Here is a 19,757-nt window from a genome sequence, read left to right as displayed (position 1 = left end):
AAAATACCTGTTGCAAAATTATCTTGAATACTGAGGTCCAAATTCTCTTGAGACCGATGTGTGTGTTAGAAGATGCACAGGTACAACCTGCCTTATACCAGTTTATGTTTCCCAGAGATATTGTGAATGATGCTGAGGACTGAAAGGTTCTGTACACCCACATTTGTAGAATTGTCTCTACTTTACTTCTCTCTGAATTACTCTTAAACACTTACTAGAGCTGACTATGTCTCCTTTTGGCAGCCACCTGATGTTTTTGCCTTGTAATGCAGAACCTGAGGATGTATAACCTGTTGTGTAAAACCCACGTACAGTAGTTCTGGGATTATGGAGGAAAAGCAAAGGTTTCTTGTTCTGGTGCTTATTAATGAACCAAACTAGATAGTCTTTTTTATATTATACATAAATGGAAAAGAAAAGACATGGGAGATTTATGAACAAGGTCATTACTGTACCAAATTTCTCGCATTAGATCTGTTACATTACTTTCCAACTTATACAACTCTCATTAGAAAAATTTATGAACTGGAATGATTACAAGTATACCATATTTTAAACCGTCCCTACTTTCAGTTGCAAACCAAAACACAATTATACTCCTGTGCTGTAATGGATTTGTACTTTGTGCATGTATTTTTTTGCTAGGAATTGAGTAGAAGATCTTCCCAAAGCCGGGGAGAGAGGAGGGGGAACTGTACCCCTCAGTGCAATTTGTGGTTCAGCTGCAAATCCCGAAGCAATGCTTAAATTTAGGAACCTTGCTAGAGCCAAGTTAATGTTACAAGCTAATGTGGCTGTTTCTGTTCCTCACTAGACTTCCAGCTTCACATCCTTGCCTCTGATTTGAAGTGACGGTGAGAGGAAGCATAAGGTGTATCTCGTTCTGTTTGGATTCCTTGTTTACAGAAGAGTGATGGAGATGCTATTAAGCACAAAAGGGATCACCATATGCCTGTTTTTCTTTGTATCGAGTTTGGCAGCAGCTATTGAAATACCATTATCAGGTGAGTTGTAGGTGTTTACTGAGCACTTTGCTGTTTTCATTTGGTATCCCTTTTTTTTTTCCTTTTTTTTTTTGTGTTGTTGATCCTTTCCTTGCAGAAAAAAATATGAAATCCCACTTTTCAGTTGTTCCATTTGAATTTAATTCTACCAGAACATGGCCTTTGGGAAATTGAGATGTGATAAAAATGTAAACTACTTTGTTTGGACCTGTTTGAATGTAGCTGTAAACTTGTCTAATAACATATATCTCATGTTTGCCATCCACCACACTGCTTAGCTCCGAGGGTTTGGTTTTGTCTTTCACATAAATTCCTTGTTTTGGCTCAGAATCTCCCTGAAGCTTGTTTGATGTACATATACCCTTACTTACTTGTCTTGCAACCTGCCGTTTTACTCTGAAAAAAGAGCAGGTGTATGGCTCAGGGCATACATTAGTCCCCTGAGATGTATTTCCTAGACCTCACATACCACCCTGGGAGCACCTCCTTTATCCCTCCCTGCCTGTGATGCATTCAAACTGCTCATTTTACACGGTTGGGCTGGTTTTGGGACACGTGTAAAATATGGGATGAGGCTCACAGGGGACAATCCAATAAAAATCAGTGGACCCCACTGCCTGGAGTATAGCCCAGACCTCCTAAACTTTGCATTTTTTGAATGTAGGATTAAAACCTACAATTTTTGTTGTGGGCTTTTGGTGCTGTAGCCTCAGAGTAGAACACAGAGCAGTTTCAGGCCATCGTGTGGACCTACCGTGAGCTGTTAGCACTCTGGGGTCTGCCAATAGCTCTGGCTGCAAAGGAGAAGGCAATCAAGCAGGTTTATGGGATGTTTTTCTAAAGCTATCCAGATTTCTTTAACAGCATTTGAAAGTAGAAGATTTTTGGAGGAAGGTACCACCGTGGCTCCTTGTGTTTAATAAAGCAAAAGTGGAGCTGTGACTGTGAAGTGCAGGAGAAACTCTCTGGGCATCCACATATTTTTAAGTGCCTACACAAGGGAACCATCTAGCCCTTAATTTCCTTTAATGAAGCATTTTATATTTTAATAAAAAGGAATTATGTCCAATCAGTGAAGCTGGTGGGCTTGGAAGCGTTCAGCTTTGAGACCACATGGTATGGCAAGACACCCCGTTTCACTCCAGCTTTGTGCTTCCTGGACTAAAAAGAGAAACCAAAGACCATGTTTAATTTTCTTCCTGGCTGTTTATAACAATGTGATGATCCTATTATCCCCAGCTCCTCTGCAGGGAGCATTCTCCCTCGTGCAGCTCTGTTACACAGGCATTCACAACACTTGGAATTCCATTAGCAAAAAACCCAGCATTTAGTGGAACATCATCGTGTGACTGTGTGACTGGCAACAGCTCTTCCCCTGCTGTACCCCAGAGGGGGTTTTAAAGTCATCTTTGCATTCCATTGATTTCCTGGCAGTTTTATCTGGGATGGAGAGGGAAGTTTCCTACTTCATGTGTGTGTGTTTGTGTCTGGACTAAAAAGCCAATTATTGACTTTACTGCTGAATTTGCTTACCAGTCCACACAATCATGCTTTGGCTTTGTTTTTGGCTTTGGCTTTGGCTTTGGCTTTGGCATCGCCCCAGGTCTCCTCTGCCCTGCACAGGTGGGTCACACATGGGAGCGTGGGCAGGTGATACCCAGGGGCGGCTGGTCGAAGGTTATCTGTGCTGTCAAGCCGTCCCCCAGCTGCTGAGGCAGTAACAGTGCTCAGCGTTGGGAGCAGGGAGCATTGGCAGTGCCAGGAGGATGATGACCATCCTTCTCTATCAGACAAGCCTCGCTCTTTGCGGTAGTAAGGCAATCCTGAAGGAGGAAGGACCAGAGAGGACCACAGTTTTCCTTAAACTGCGTTTTAACCCAGTACCTTTCTGTGTTCAGTTGCGCAGCTTCCAACCATCACGGAGCAATCTCACACCCAGGTTGCCTACCCTTTTGATGAGGACTTTACAATTAAATGTGAAGCTAGAGGGAACCCACAGCCCAGGTGAGTACTGCTTCTGCCTTTAGCCTTTGCCAAGCATCGTTCTGGTTTTAGGGAGGGGAGGAATAGCTGCTGCACAGTAACCTGCTCACCATCCCAGGGCGAGGTTAAGGCTTGTGTTTCCATGTAGGCCATTCAGGTTTTATTGCTTCAGTGCTTCTGCTCACTCTGTGACTAGATGTGAGCGTGCCTTTTTCCTGTCAGGAGATGTTTTCTTTCTCTTGCATGTGCTAAGTTCACCCCATGATTTAAAAAAAGCTTGTCTGGGAGGTACATAACGGTAATCAAAGGGTCTCAGCTGTTCTTCTGCCTTTTCCACAGCAACACTAAAACTACTGAGCACATTAAACCACGTATTCAGTGATCACATTTGCATTTTATCAGAGACTTTGTCTGTAGCCAACATCATCATGACCATGAAGGTGTTACAATTACACACGTAAGGAGTTATTCAAATAAGTATCCAAAGAGAAGGTTTGTGTAGGTTTATTTTCACCAGTGTGAAAAAGGAAAAAGATTTTTAATGAAAATGTGCTTAACAAAAATGTAATAATAACATAGTAAAGCCCCTCTTGAGACTTGCCGCTGGATGGTGTATGGAGTAAATCAGTCGCTGTTTTGCATGTTGGTTTTACTCTTTAATCCTTCACTTCTTTCTCTGCAACCCAGTTAAACTCACTTTAAAAAAGCAATTGTTATTTTACATCAAGATGATTTGATCCTTTTTAATTGAGCTCTGAATGGAGGTTTGTAGCCTGATAACAGATTTCCTTTGTTTTACTGTTTGCCTGAGGATCAATTAAAAGTTTTATAGTATATTTAAATACGTGTGATAGTGCTGGTCAGGCAATGGGAACATCAGAATCACAGCCCAGCATCATAAAAACTGCAAGTAATTCTAAGACCAGGAGAAGCTCAGTCGAGTTATCTTGGTTTGTCCTGGGTTCAGCCACAGTACCTCCTGTAGATGGTGAGGAAAACTCCTGTCAATCCTTGCCCATCAAAAGTCCCAACTCTCTTACAGACACAGCTCTTCCACAAGCCTCTGATTCCTGTCACTGTGTGGCTCTTGCTTTCACAAATGGTCTCTCTCATTTCCTGTCCTTGCCTGAAGCTTTGTATTCTTATTTCACGTCACAGACAGTTATCCAAAATTAAAGTGTCTTAGAGGAGAGACATGCCCCACAGCTAACACTATAGTGGCACAATGGTCGTTTTACTGTTCAACTCTTTCCTCTTACATCAAGTCTTTCCTTTTATATGTACTATTGTACACTACTGGACCCACACTGACCACTCTTTTCAGTGCTCTCTGGTCTCCTACCTGTCCTTTGTAACGCTTGTATTATCTTTCAGCTTTAACTGGACTAAGGATGGAAAACCATTCGATTTATCATCTGACCCCAGGATAGTTGCATCTAACAACTCTGGAACATTTGTGATTCAAAACCGTGGAATCATCAGCAATTTTCAAGGGAAATATCGTTGCTTTGCATCCAATGTGCTGGGAACTGCCATGTCAGAAGAAATTGAGCTAATTGTTCCAAGTAAGTGCTTTTATTTTGCTTTTGGTTTGTTAGGATTTGGGGTTTTTTTTAAGATGAAAACTGTGTTTCCTCAAATTAAACAGGAAGGAACTAGTTACTAAGGGGATGAATGGTAAAACATGTGCTGTTTGTTATTCAATGAATACTGGAAGGAAAAACTCTGTGCTTCCTGGAATAACTGTATTTCACTCCTGGCTTTGAGGACAGAAGCCAAACCCAAATGCAGGACTTCAGACCATACCACTGGAGTGTCAGGTCCTTACTGGTTTCCAAACGCTGCTACTGATGTTTCTTACCAACTTTAATTAATACAAACACAACTGGGTAGATGATGTATATGTTTTCCCAGATACATTCATTTGGAAAACATTTATTCATTCCTTTTGCTTTCTGAGTACTGTCTGCCCCACTTTGCCTCTAGAGGCTGAGTTATTGGGTAAATTAGGAGAAACTTTTTAATCGCCATCTCAGGAGAGCTGAATGTTCAATGGCAGAAAGTTGTTATTTGCTTTGACTTGACTATTTAAATGCCTCTTTAAAGTACTTGCTTTGCCTTTGCCATAAAACCCATAAGAATTCTTTTCTTTGTATTTGCACTGCTTAGAGCCACTGTTTGCTCCTGCAATGCTTCCACTTTTAATACTTTTTCTGCATAAATATTGATGAGAGTCATAGTCTAGTAAATTCTCCACCTAATCTGATCAGAGACGATTTGTTTGTGAGCTGATGGCAGCACATCATGAAACTGCAGGAACTGAAATATTTGGAGAGAGAAAGCAAATAGAAGAAAAAGCAGAGCAGCTATCTTAACTGCAGTCCCGTTATTGAAAGACGTTAGCTGGTGATGAAAGACAGAAATAATGATATCGATCACAAAATAGTGTTAGAAATATATTAATAATTAAAAAGGTAGTGGTCAATAAGGGAATAGGAAATCATTGTTGGAGAAAACAAAATTGGTTTGAGTCAGGTCACCTGGGGAAGTGTTGTAAAAACACTTTGTGAGTTTGGGGAAACTCCTGAGTTTAATTCAGTTATCTCCCTAAGAGTGGAGAAATTTATTTGATAAAGAATTAGGAATTATGTGATGCTCTTGCCTTCCAAACTTTTATTGGAAAGCAAATGCTTTAAGAGTCATAAGACTTCAATATTTCAGCTTGGCAAGCGTGACTGGGTGCCCAGAAATTGGGAGGACAATATGGTCTCCGTCTCAGAGCGAGGAACATGAAACCAGAAGCTGAGGGGAAGGGTGGGACAAATAGCAGTTTATTACTGCAAAATAGCAAGCGATGCAAATGTTTGAAAGCCCAAGGGGAAGTGATCCAATCAACTGTGATTTCATTAGTCTGATGTCAGTAGCATTCAGGGTTTGCTGTAGATGCAGGGAGCATATCTGGAACTGAATTGAAAATAAGCTTAAAATATAGTAGTGACAATCACTCATCCTAGAACTTTGTCCTTCCATCATCAGCAGAGAGGGAGGGCAGAGGGGGAAATGGGTGGTTTTAAAGACCAGGTTTGTAGAAGTGGGATGAAATTTGCTGAATCAAAGTTTAAGGTCCTGATAGAACCAGCTTTGTACCGACACATTTAAACACTTGTAGTTTGGAAGTAGCATAAGAAGATGAAATTGGTCATAAATTCAGAATCAAAATATATGAAATGAGAAAAAAATGAGGCAGAACTTTCCTAGTGGGAATAGAAAGGACAAGAAATGTCACTGGCTTCACAATGGAGCAGAGTGAGATCATTAAGCAGACTGTATGATGTAGTCAAGTGGCATGGAAGAAGAAGATCAACAGTGCAGTGTAGGGTTTTTTCAGACTAGATCCTGCATTTTAATGTTCCTACAATTTTTTGTTATCAGGGGACCTGAAAGGACTGGGCAGATGTGGAATTGGTGTGCCTACATGTCAGGGGCATCTCCACAGTCTTTGCAGTAGCAAGAGATAGCCACCTAGCTACAAAAAACAGACTTCCACCAGATCAGTGCAGATGAAATAGGCAATAAGAAATATGCTTAATAGTTTCTGTCTTGGTTTTTTTCCATAGGAGATGATCCTGAGAATTATTTCAGGCATAGCCAGGGTGGGAGAGTCATGGCACTGCGGTCACATTGGAAATAAGACACATCACAGGGGCTGGGAGAGTTCCTGGGAGAGAACTGCTAGGAATGCCATGTAGATGTTTTGTCATGAGCACTCCTCATGGAAGAGAGGATTTATTTTCTTTCTAACCAGTTTAATGGATTTTTTTTCTTTGGGAAACTCATTTCATGTTGCTTCATATCACATTGTATTGCCTAATGCAGTAGCTTGGTGTTTGGTGAGGAATTACCAAGATTACACCTATCTCTGTGTGGTTTGGTCCCTACCAACTTGCAGTTGCTTCAAGGGAACAGCCTTCTGGAGGAGAGGAGAACTGCTCACAGTTGAAGTTTACCGAAGTGATGATGTTAGCCAGCTCCACAGGTAGCACAGTGAAGCTGATGTCAGCTGGAGTTTCTGGCAGGACCAGGAGAGTGATGCAGTTACTCAGAGTTTTAGACAGGACGTAGTTATTTACTTTGGAGTCTGGCCAGGGCAGTGGGGTTAATATGACTTCTCTTACGCAAAGTGTCATGGTCTCATGAATTTTCAGAGGAGTTCAAGTCCTCAGTGTCATGTTTCAGTGAAGGGATACAACCTCCAGCTGCAGAATATTTTGATCCTTCATTACTGCTGAAGAAAATAAGACAATAAAAAATGGAAAAGAAGAACAAGTTGAATGTCTGCATCTGGCTTTATTGAATCTGTACTCAGGGCAGATAATTTTTGCTTTTAATAAAAAATTGTCTATACTAGGTTGAATAGACATTAAATATACCGGAGGTAGTTAGCAACAGATTGGTTGAGAAGTTACAATCGTGGTTGCTATCAAATGTGAGGGGAATTTTCATGTTAATACATGCAAAGTCCTAAATCCAGGAAATAAATAAATGGTACAGATAATGTATTAGAGGGATTTACCCGACGCCCACACCCTTTAAGGCACATTTACTTTTATTCATACTCTTCTGTGATAAAGTTCTTTCATTTCATGGTGCAGAGTAGATGCTGCAAATTAAATCAGGATTCAGAGAGGAATAGAAGACACCTTTGATTTTCTAAAGTGCTGGATAGTCTACAACTGTGCTGAAGTGAAAGAGAGCTGCTGGTGCACAGATCCGCTGTAAATTAGGCAATCACTGACACAGAAGAGTTTGGGATAAATTACCTCTATTCACCCAGGAGTTTTGAAGCAGGGGCTGGTACATGGGAGATCACTACATGCATTCAATGATAACGATGCAGAGGTGGCAGTGCTTTGCCAGCTGTATTCAAGTAAAATGTAAGCTACTTGGCAAGTCACTATGCCAATGAAGTGAAGAAAAACCCAGCAAGTCAGACTAGGCCAGGGTTTTTTTCATAAATTACACTTAGACTGCAGAAGTAGAATACTGGGTCTGTGAGGTTGCTTTTGAAAGGGAGAACAAAAGACTGTTTACTCACAGTAGTCGTTCCAGGAAAGCAATAGAAATGTCAGCAGAAATGATCATTAAATCTCACCTACATAATGAAAATACCACACCTCCCTTATATGTGATGACATTAAGAAGAGTGGGGAAGGATGGGGTCTGAGCATCTCTATATGTTTGCATTATTTACAAAGTCCAGATTGCTACATGCAGCACGAAAATTAATTTAAATGGTGAGAACATAGACTTCAGCTCCCCTCCTCCTGTATTTAGGGAATCTGTTGCTTGAATTACTGAGTAGGCCCAAGGCCAGGGGAAGGAGAAGTAGTACAGTTTAAACTTCTTTAATTAACTGTAGTGTAAAAGACTCTTCATGGTAGACTGCATTAAGATTTATGCTCAGTATTTCTAAAGCTGCTGCTCTGAAAAAAGCAAAGATCTGAGGATGGAAACAGCCTAAACATAAAATGATGCAGTGGCAGGCTGTGCTGTGCCAGTAATGGTAGCTCTGGAATTCCCAAACAAAGCAAAACCTATGTTAATATTCAAAAAAAGGGATGTGAATCTTGTGAAATCCTTAAAAGATATCTTTAGCTGAGAATACATCCGATGTCCCAGTAACTCTCTTTGTGGAGGTGCTCAGTGTAGCCTTTGTGGAAGAGAAAACAGGAGAGTAATGGAGACTTCGCAAACAATGGGAATACAATTTAAACCTCTCACCTCCCAAACCAGTCTCTATACCTTTGACAACTTCTCTGGCCATCTACATCATTGAGATCCCTCTGACTGTTGGCAGCAACCATTGTTTTGGCAAGGGAGATTAAGATTTACACAGAAAATAAAAGACCACCACTGATTCCATCATAAAAGCTTTGAGAGTGACTGGACTGACAGCCATGCTCTTCCTGACAGCCAGACATTCCTAACTTGTTCAATTTAATGCAGCAATTAAAAAAAATCTGTGAATAAGCAGGATCACATCCAATGAAAGGTTGAAAGACTGCAATGAACATTACAGATTTAACTACTACTGATGATACATGGATCAGAATATCAATTGATACACTGAGATGAGTACTGAAATCTGCCCAAGCTGTAATCAGTACAACTTGTGATCAGTGGCTGTAAGTCACGTTTAAGGTCCTTTGATATGTTGGGCTGTTCACTGCACAAGACACATAGATCTGTGTAACAGATCAGTCAGCTACTAATTATGCTGTCTGAGGAGCTGGGAATTTCCAGGATATAGAAATTATTTCCACTTTCCTTCACTCTTACATGCTTTAAGGATTTATTTGCATGAAAGAATTTGAGTATCCATGATGGGTCAAGCTAAGCATCCATCTAGCCCAGGACACATCTCTGGCAGCATCCACAGACAAGGTTTTGAAAACAGACCTTGTATATCATGGTGTTTTCTTACAGTAGTTTCCAAAAATATTTGTTGATTTACTGTAATGAGTGGACTCCCATTTTGCACCAGATACTGGTAGAAACCAGACACAAGGATCTCAAAGGCTACTATCATTACCTGGAGAAACCCTTTTCTTTCAGTTCAATTTTGCAGCACGTTTACCCAGAAGCTCGATACAGTTACAGCGGGGTGAGGTCACTGTAGCCAGCAGCAGGACAAAAACTAAGGTGCAGGACAAAGGGTGCTAATAGGCACCTGAGTAAATCCAAAGCAATCCTTCTGGGCCTCTGGTTGCTGCTGTATTTCTGACTTGATATTGCTGAGCTCAAATTTACATTCTCTATGGCGCTGCATTGGTTTCACTCCTGCTGGCTTTCTGTGGAGATACTGCATTTTCTGAACAGACAAGTCTTTGGAGGGGGGGGAGGGCCCCAGCAGCCTTTCTGAAATTTCTCTCAGCCAACCTAATTTGTCAGTGGTATTTCAGCCTAATCTCGAGTACAGTTCGGTCATTAAACTTTGAGTCACCCCAGGGATTATGCAGAGTCTGGCTCCTTACACAAATGACTCTGGACGCTGATAATCTTCCATTTCCATGGTTTGCACACTGTCAAAGCACTGTAATTCTGTCTTTTTGACTGCTGTACAACATTTATGGTACAGCCTTGTCAGGAAATATTACTTGGGCAGTGAAGCCTTTCCCAAGCCTGTTTTGAGAGCTTTATATGTCACGGTGGGCTTTTAGAAGATGTCTCCATACGAGAAGTCAGGTGTGCGGTTTTTCATCTTCCCTGTGGCTGTTTCATACGTGCCACTGATTGCTCGTGTCCTGAGAGCCATCCTGCTTCAGCAAGCCTTTCTCAGAGTCATTAAATAACGTTGTTCTCCCCTGTGTTATGGATATGTGAGAGGTAGCACTTGGAGCTACGCTGGATTCTCTGTCTCCTCTCATTATATCTGTGTGTGGGGAATTGCATGAAAGATTGACGTGACAGTTTTAATGGTACTGCTGCAAAGAGATCAATTGGTTGTAAATTTTCCAGTGTCCATGTGCTGCATTGATAACTCCATACAGTATTAAATACTTCCATGACACAATTAATCTTGTATGATACTTGCGAGCTGTGATAGTTTCTGTGATCAGCCACAAATCAGCAGTGATTGATTCTGGAATATCAGCTAATTAAAACAGACGAAGACTGGAAAGGAAAAAAAAAGAAAAAAAAGAAAAGAAAATGCCTCTATATACATACTGAAGACAAATGTGCAAGAGCCAAAGTCTAATGCGGTGTTAGTTTTTAGTTTTCATAAATCTCCTCATGCAGAATTCAGAAGCAGCTCTTTTTCTCGTCTTTGAGACCTGTGGGACCCCAGCAAGAAAATACACTTGTCAGAAGGTTTGGTTCAGGGATTCATCATGAAAGCTGAATTTTCCTCCCTTGCAAAACTTCCAGGGTTCAAAAAGCTCAAAAATTATGTCTCGAGAGGAAAATCAAAGGTTTTCAATGTTTTTTCACAATGAATGAAGTGTAACAAGCCAGCACGGAAGAACCCAGAAGCCCCAACCTGTACTTCAGGTACTTGGGGTTCAGGTTGCTGCTTGCCACTTTGGGCACCGAAGGGCATTGCACTGGACATGAGAGCCTGTGATGCCAGCTGGTGGCACCGAGACCAGGAATTTTCATTGCCACCTGGTGGGAATTGCTACCTTTTTGTGTAATTCTTTAATGAATGGCTACAGAAATTGACTGAGCTCACTGGTGGTTATGGCACCCAACTGGCATATTGGAGACTCTGATTTAGTTGTGCCAAATGAGGCAGAAAATGGGTTTGAACAAGAGTTTCCAATGTCCTAGATGAGTGATCTCATGGTTAGTGTATTTGCTGATCTCTCTGTTACCTAGACAGAGATCCCTTTAACTTCACCTGATCCAGTTTTCTTGAAGTTTTGTTGAGAGTGATGTGCTTTTGGAAGTAAATAAGCTTTAGACCAACAAATTGGCTTTTTCATACTAGAAAATGTTCCACCTCTCCAGCAATGAGTAGATGTATTTTACAGGGCTTGAAGAGTATAGCTTATAAAAAATACTAGATTTTAATACATAGTTCCCCCATTACCTGAAATTTCACCTACAGAATGAATGGATAGTGCTTGTTAGCCCTGCTTTGCCTCTCCTAAGATTTCATAACATATTAATAACCCTTCTGGAGGTAAAACCTATACCCAACCTGTATTCAGACAATCAGCATTATGGTGGTTGCTTCCTTTTATGTGTAGTAATCCTACAGTGTATAAAGTCTCCTCAGAGTTCCAGCCCTGCTTTTCTCACCTTCCTCCTTCAGTTTGACTCTGGTGATGTGACACTGCAGATATCCTGTGGAGCTGCTGGACCGCTGACGTTTATAATTGTTTATTCACTGTCATGACTTGTCATGACTTGAGCAGCGGGGTGCCAGTATTTGCTGTGCCAGTTTATTCTGCACTGCCAGGATGTTTTCACTGGTGGTTTCATTGCTCTTAATTTTGCTGTTTAAAGCAGTTGCCTGAACCGAAACTTTCACTAGTTTGAACTCGCCTGGAATGAAAGCAGGAGACGTCGTCTGCCCTGAAACTCTCTTAGCTAAATTAGTTTAAGGAGTGGTTACAATCTGCAGACTAATTTCTTTGCAGTAACTGCTGAACCACAGCTTGCCAGCACTTGGTTTGGTGTGGGCTCCAGCCCAGCTCTGCATCCCCGCTGCTCGGATGCGCTCCGGTTCCATTTTGGGCTGCTGAGACTGCCCAGGTTGCCCAGATTTGCCAGGTGTGGTTCAGGCTTGGAACAGTCTGCTGACATCAGCACTGATGCTCTACATGATTAAACAAGTTTTTGAGCCATTAATTATTTAATCTATATTTCAGACCAAATAGAGCAGCCCTTTGTATTCTTTCATGCAAATCCTGAAGGAGAAACTCGCTGAGAGACCCTGCAGGTCTGCACAGCAGAGAGAGGTTTCACACCTCAGGGGATGAGGAGGCTGTAGAGTCTTTAAACCGGACTTCTGCTGTGTGTTATTCTGGAGGAGAACTGGGACAACTCCAGGCAGAAGGTGGAGGAGCTGGCTGATGTCTGTCCTTGCCTGCACTGACTTGCAGTGGTTCTTTGGAACCCCCTCTAGCCAAGACTTCCCAGAACACTGAACTCCCAGGATGATTCCTGACCTCCCAGGAGCAGCCCGGGAGCCATCGGTGCACAGTCCCCTCTGCCCGTCTCAGCCTTCAGTTCAGAGAGTCCCTTCCAGAGAGTAAAAATAAATGAACCATGGAAAGGGTTTGAAAATGAATGTGTTAAGATAAAACCTGAGCAAAGCTCATGGACATCACAGACAGCACCACCATCAGCTGCCTGACTTTCAGTGCTGCAGCCGGTGTGCTTTACAAATGAAGAACCCTAGCAGGGATTTCTTACCCTTCATAAAAGGCACTGTTACTCTGTATGACTTTGTCATAGCTAATATTTTTTAGTACCAACCAAAGGCAGGCAATGGAAAAATGGTATTAAAGAAGGTATTTTGTTAAGAATTGTATAAAGGGGGAAAGAAAGAGCAAAATTTCTAAAGGCAACAACCAACTTCCTTGGTTTTGTGCAGGTGTACCAAAATTCCCAAAAGAAAAAATCGAGCCCCTTGATGTGGAGCATGGTGATTCTGTGATCTTGCACTGTAACCCCCCAAAAGGCATCCCCCCTTTGCACATCTATTGGATGAACATCGGTAAGTAAACGATCTTAACACGATTCAGAAGAGGAGACTCAAAACATTTGTCTTCCAGAGCAGTTTCATTACAGATTCATAATTGATGGGAATGGTAAATGTGAGAGTGCTTAGGAATAAAAGATTGGGATATTGAAAAACAAAACTGAAAAGTGGAGGGTGGAGATATGTTTTTACATAACACAGAGTTAAATTGCAGAGTGTGTTGACCCAAAATATTAATAAAGAGGAGATATCAGAGAGCTTGCACATCAGTAAATGAGTCTACCAGTAATGAGGGGCTGCTGCATTTACAGGAGAGAGGATAAAACACATCAATGTTTTATTTCTACCGTTACTGTTTTCTTCTTTTCATAGATTAATGGTAGATTTATGATACTAAGGGGAAAAAGTAATGTCAGGTTCATATCCTGAGTTCCTTGTGGGTTTTTGTCACATTATTCTCCAGCATTTGTGTTCTGCAGGAATTTCTGGCTCTTGGGAAGCAAAGTAAGTTGGATTGCCTCCATGATGTGAAGGGTTTGTTTCTGATGCTGACCAAGTACTTGCAGAGACAGGCTGCCAGGCTAAACCCCTGATCATATAAGGCAACCTCTCTACTCCTGGCATACATATTTAGCACAGACCTGCATTTGGCTGGATCAGCAATGAGACAGTACAGCAACCTTAGATCGTACTAACACTCCCCTGCCGTAATTTGTAGTTGCACAAGAACAAAGTGCTTGGGAGACTGGCCACAGGGACCAGCTGTAAATTGGGATCTTTGTATCATCATAACAATCCTTTGTATCAGGGAAACTTGCTGGGGATTTCCTTTGACCTGAGCCAGAACTTTGTACTGAGGTGTTTTTTTTAATTAGAATTTTTTCATTATAAATTGTTTTTCATATACTTTACATTTTATAAACATATTATTATATATAAAATATTTATTTCCAGCTGTCAGTCATATGTTGACTATTGGTAAATAACCCATTGGTTCTGCTGGGCCTCCTGCCTCTTTCCCATTACAGCTCTATCCTCTGGAAGCAAAGACATGACAGGAGAGCGTGAGTAGTCACATTGGTGAAACAGCTCAGTATCATTACCATATCATAATTATTTTTTCTTGCTAGATTTGCAGCACATCCCTCAAGATGAAAGGGTCTCCATGAGCCTTAAGGGAGATCTCTACTTTGCAAACGTGGAAGAAAACGACAGTCGGAGTGATTATTGTTGCTTTGCAGCGTTTCCAAGGCTGAGGACGATCGTACAGAAAATGCCAATGACACTGAAGGTTTCCCGCTGTAAGTCTGTGGAGAAGTAGTTTCCTGTTTGCTATTGTTGTCTCTTCATTAACTCCCAGTGCATCAGTGAATGCAGATGTGTGCCCTGCCTCTCTGATCCGAATCTCTCTGAAGAAAATGGATGTTACTGTGCTTATTCCTCCATTATTAACCTCACTCTGAGGGCTAAATTCAACTGATAAAAGCTTTTTGCAGCTGTGGGGCCCCAAAAGTGCCCTGTTCTTCCTCCTGTTCTCCCTGCAGTGAAAAGCAATGATGCCTTAGGGAAATCTCCTTCTCTCCCACCAACGGATGGGACTTGGCTCTCACCTCCTCCATGGGTGCAGGCCTGCTTTGGTCTGGTGCAGCAGTGCAGTTGGGCAGGATGGTGCTTTCCAGGTCTTTGCAGGCTGCCTTGAGCATCACTAGTGACACATGAGGCATTTCCCGTTTTCTTAAAGAAATGTTGAGTAGGGAACATGGAATTTTATTTATTTGTTTGTTCGTTTTATCATCTCTGTGTCCTGTGGGCTCCAAGGGTCTTACACAAAAGATGGTTTCAGGGGTCTTGGTGGGGCATCACCATAAGTGTGTATATGTTTGTGTGCATACCTACCCACCACGGCATCAAACTGCTAGTTCCAGCTGTGTAAGCTACTGAGCAGGTGGGGGGGTACAGGTTGGAAGGGGGAGAGGAAAAGAATACAAATGCCAAGAAAAAAAAAATCTGAAAGAAAGCAGCCTTTTAGGGCACACTCTGAGCAGTGTTAAATCAGCAAAGCCGGACAGAAGCCGATGGAACTAAGGCAGCTTATACCAGCTGGAGACCCATCCTGCTTTGCTGGAATCTCTTTTGGCTGTAATAGTTTCTGGTATCACTTGTCCCACTCACTGAGGCTGCTGGTGCCCTTAATATCAATCTTCTGTTTCACTAATACTTCTGACCTCTTGGCCCAGAAAGCCAAGAAGATTTTTTCTTCATGAATGAAAGTCTAATGTTTAATAGATGATTTTGAGAGTTTTCTTGTTGGGATAAAAAGATAAAGGATTAGTAGTGGGTTTGTGTATCTTAATACTTGCTTAAAACCATATATTGGGATAATAATTGTGAGAAAAATATCAAAATGCAGTGTTGCTCACTGTGGCTTCTCTAAAGGGTCTGGTCCCACACACATGGACATGCAGATAACAGGAATATATGAAGGGGTTGGGATACTGGGGGGGGTGGGAATTAGTGGCCCTGGAAATAGCTCAGCAACATACTTTGGTGCATGCATCTTGCTATAGAAGCCATGAGACTGGGTGCAGGCAAGGAAATGAGGGACATGCTTAATGGCTTGTGTAAGCTCAGCTTGAGACCACCCACCCTTATCCACCCCAGGTACCTGCTGAGGGACCATGTGAAAAAAAAATACATAGAAAAACATAGGTGATAAGAAAAGAGAGACTGGATACATTTTATAAAATTACTTTATAATGGATACTTAGGGCTTAGTGATTTTTTTATTATGCTAGGTAGCTAGGATGGAGTGACAGTTATATCACCCATGAAGTATTTTGCAGAATGAGACCTATCTGTGAAGAATTTTCTTTGTATTTTCAGAAATTTGTTGTTCATCTGTTGCTTTACTTCATATTTTTCTTTTATTTCTTTCTTTTATGGCAGAAATGGCGGGGGGGAGGGGACGTGGCATGGTTTTCTTTTGGTTGATTTAGTGTTTCTTTTGGTTCTGTATCAACTCTGCATGTTTGTGTTTGGTTGTCACTTTTATTTATTTCAGTTAAGCATGCTAATGACTCAGGCTCACCTAACGCTGCGGTTACTAAGGGTGAGTTGATTGCATCTGTTATTCAGCCTTTCAACTGAGAATCTACCAGCTGAGATGAAATGTGAGCTGCTGCTCAGGAAAAAAGAGGGGGGAAAAAAGAATCACAAAAGCCTTTTTATTGCGACAGGAGGGATTTAAGTGGTCCATGGAGTACAATTTGCTCATCTTGTAGTTTTTGACAGAAATCTGAAGGGTTTTTAACAAAGAGGTAGTTTTCTTACCTGAGAACATTCTCATTTCATGATGTGATGTAAGTAGGGAGGATGATGTTCCTGGTTTCTCGTGTTGTCAGTTCAGGGGGGGATTCAGAACTGGATGCTCCAAACCTCCCTCTGGCAGTTAAGATGCTGGTGTTCGGTACACAGGGTTTGAAATGATGAATTCATGTCTAAAGTGTCCATTGTTACTCTGGGGTGAGCTTAAGGCGTGGATTTACAGAGCTTTTGGTGCTCTGTGCTCATTGTCCCCATCTGCAGCTCTGCCTTGGGGCGAGGGGGGGGGGGGGTAGGTGGTTCTCTTTGGCCATACAGTGCCCTGTCTGTTACCACAGGTGAGCACTACACCAAATGCTTCTCAGCCTGGTGATTGACATCTTCCCTCGCTCTGTGTTACCCCCTCTGAGGAGAACTACCCTGGAAGTACTCTGCTGAGGTTGATGCAGGCAAGGTGGATAAGTCAGAAGGCAGCCAGCAGCTATTCCTGCAGTTCTCTACCCAGTTAATGTTGATTAAATTATGTAGAAATGAGAGTCACAGTTCTTGTATGTAGCTCTCGACTCAGATTTATTCAGTAAAATTGCTTCTGAGAGCCTCTATTTTGTTGCAGCTCTGAGCACTCATGACAGATTTGTAGGGATACAAAGGAAAGGGAGGAACAAAAATTAGAAAATAGTTCTGAGAGATACATGGGGCCTTTTACCAAATCACCCGTAACTGACTATTTTTGAAGGAACTAGTACCATTTGGGGATGTATTCATTACTGTGTTAATTGTTATTGTAGTGATAACTGGATAGTCATTTAACTCTATGCATATTTCATCATGAAACCATTGTTTGTTGGGCTGGAACAAATGGTCCATTGAAATCAAATGCCAGTCAATCTTGTTTTATTATTTTAAGAGTCTTCCTTACATATTGTATCCCCATTAACTGTAGATTTAATAATTGTGGAAAGAAGGACAAATATCTGTAGGATATTCAAGTTAGGAAAGATGGGTTTTTATCTGAGATTTAAAAGATGAGTCCATGCAGAAGAAAGGTGCTGAGAAGGGTGGTGCGCAGCAGATCAACAGATGAGAAGACCCTATGAGGAGACTGGGGCACCAAGGCTGGCTGAGGTGTACGAGAGAAGGGCTGGTGCTTGGAAAGCACGACATGAGGCAGTAGGAAATGGGCCTCACCAGTAGTGCTGCTGCCTGATGTTTTTACTGTAGACATCTCCTGACTGTAAACAGAGGAAATAGGAGAGTCCTGGATTGGTTTTAAGCCTTATAAATAAATAAACAAGAAATTTTACAAATCAATGTCCAAACCCTTCTGGCAGAAGTTATGTTTGTGGCATTACTGAAGCATAAGCAAAGGCTCTAAGGTTTCATATATAACTTAGTTTATTTTATTTTGTTTTATTTTTTAGCAAATTTTATCAAGGAAAGAAAACCCAAACTGCTGATCCCTCCTGAAAGTGCTGGCAGTAGCTCATCAGTCACTGTCATCAAGGGAGGTGTCCTGCTCCTGGAATGTATTGCTGAAGGGCTGTGAGTAATGCACAATGCTGCACAAACTTAATCACTTTTTGCAATGGAATTGAAGAAAGAAAGAGCTACATAAAAAGATTATACAGCTACAAATAAATATATCTACCCCCAAACCTTTTTAAATCGAACTCTTCTGCAGAGTTTTTTGGAAGCATGTGTACTCCTTGTAAGGCAGCGCAGAGCTAGTGTGCAACATTGGTGTATTTGTTATTGCTATAGCTTATAAACAGGTCATTAAAATCTTATTATGGTAAGTATTGATTTTTTATTATGATATTGAAACCCCCAAAAAACTATTATGGAACTCTTTTCAGTGGTACTACTGCTTTTGAGATTTGAGAAACCAAATAACATCACAATTCAGCTTCAGTGGTTTGGTTCATAAAGTTTCTTTTCTCATTTCTAGTTTTGCCAGTTCAGTTTTTGTTCAAATCTACAAAATTATCCAGCTCAGGTTTTTAAAAGCGAAGTTATTGAGTGATGTAGTACAACACGTCCATTACGCCCAGTTGAATGATACTGGTGGAACCCAGTTGCAGTGGGAGATGCTGGCTCAGGGGCAAGTGTGAACCTGGCCTCTCTCCATGGTCCATTCTCCAGCATCCAGAATTTCCATACAAAGCACTTTCCTTCCATGATGTTCTCACAGACAACAGTATGTTGAGGAACAAAGTCCACAATGATGTAAAAATACAATGGACTGGAGTCAGCCGCATTGCTTTGATCCTGCCAAATCTAACAGTGATGGGCTAACTTCAGATTTAGTTCCAGTGCTGTGTTTTTGCACTTGGGCCCATTCCTATCCATGCCTCTGGTGTAGCAGGGATGTCTCAAGCTTGTTATTGCTGTTAGCATTTACACTGGAGCACTACTCAAGCTCTAGTCATGGATGTGCTTCTACTAAGCATGGCAGAATGTCTGAGTGAGGAGATGCTCACTGTAATAATACAGGGAAAGGTTATAGTAGATAATATATGCTGGGCAATCAGGATGGTTCTGTTCCTTAGTGTAAAATAACTCAGGACAAAATAAGGGTGAATAGGGAAAGGAAATGGCTAAATAAATATGAAGCACAGTGAAGCTGTGAATTCCCCTCTCAGACCATGGTCCTGCTGCAGTAACTCAGGCAGACATAAGCTCCGCTTTGCCCCCAGCCCAATTCTCCAATTTTTACTGCAGAGGCAGTAGCCAGCCCCAGAAGAGTTGCCACCAGAGAAACAGATAAAGTGAAAATCTCGCCAACCACCAAACCCACAATGAAAACACAGTCGCTTCTGGTTTATTTATGATAGAGCTTTTTGTTGTATGGAGACTTAAATCATCGTCTTCCCGTGTTGATGGGGCTGCAGACTGTGCTTAGCAGATAGATAATTCATATCAAAGGCTGTGCAATTATATCCCTGCTATAAAATTCCAAAATCAGGGTATTTATCTGCCTGAACAAACACGTTTGGGGTATTCTGGTTTTGCATGTGGGCTTGAAAAAGCATTGCTCATTTAAGCTGGCAAGATTATGCCTCTGCAGTTGGATGCCATTTCTGAGAGAAGGTGAATTACTTGTCTCTATTGGATTCACTCCAAGTATCTGCAGTGAGTTTTAGTCCCATGTTGCAACACTTCATTGTGGGTACCCATCAAGCTAATTCGCAGGCATACAAACCTCCACAAATCCCCAGCTATGAGTTTATGGGCTT

At 41.5% G+C, this 19,757-nt stretch overlaps 1 protein-coding gene across 1 annotated transcript in view; it reads left to right on the top strand.

Annotated features, from left to right (window-relative positions):
* Positions 1 to 913: 913 nt before the first annotated feature.
* The window catches only part of CHL1 (cell adhesion molecule L1 like), a gene marked incomplete at both ends in the record, with an annotated part of 53,615 nt that continues 34,771 nt past the window's right edge, over positions 914 to 19,757 (top strand). Inside the window, 7 exons of the mRNA XM_084269671.1 lie at positions 914 to 1,004; positions 2,903 to 3,008; positions 4,362 to 4,552; positions 13,093 to 13,215; positions 14,331 to 14,501; positions 16,262 to 16,309; positions 17,943 to 18,063. Coding sequence (XP_084125797.1) covers positions 914 to 1,004; positions 2,903 to 3,008; positions 4,362 to 4,552; positions 13,093 to 13,215; positions 14,331 to 14,501; positions 16,262 to 16,309; positions 17,943 to 18,063 — 851 coding nt within the window. The remainder of the gene's footprint in view (positions 1,005 to 2,902; positions 3,009 to 4,361; positions 4,553 to 13,092; positions 13,216 to 14,330; positions 14,502 to 16,261; positions 16,310 to 17,942; positions 18,064 to 19,757) is intronic.

This window comes from Gallinula chloropus (assembly GCF_964237585.1).
Source record: "Gallinula chloropus genome assembly, chromosome: 12".
NCBI classification, from domain to species: domain Eukaryota; kingdom Metazoa; phylum Chordata; class Aves; order Gruiformes; family Rallidae; genus Gallinula; species Gallinula chloropus.
Note: the sequence above shows the minus strand (reverse complement) of the source record. Positions and strands in the feature narration are given on the sequence as shown.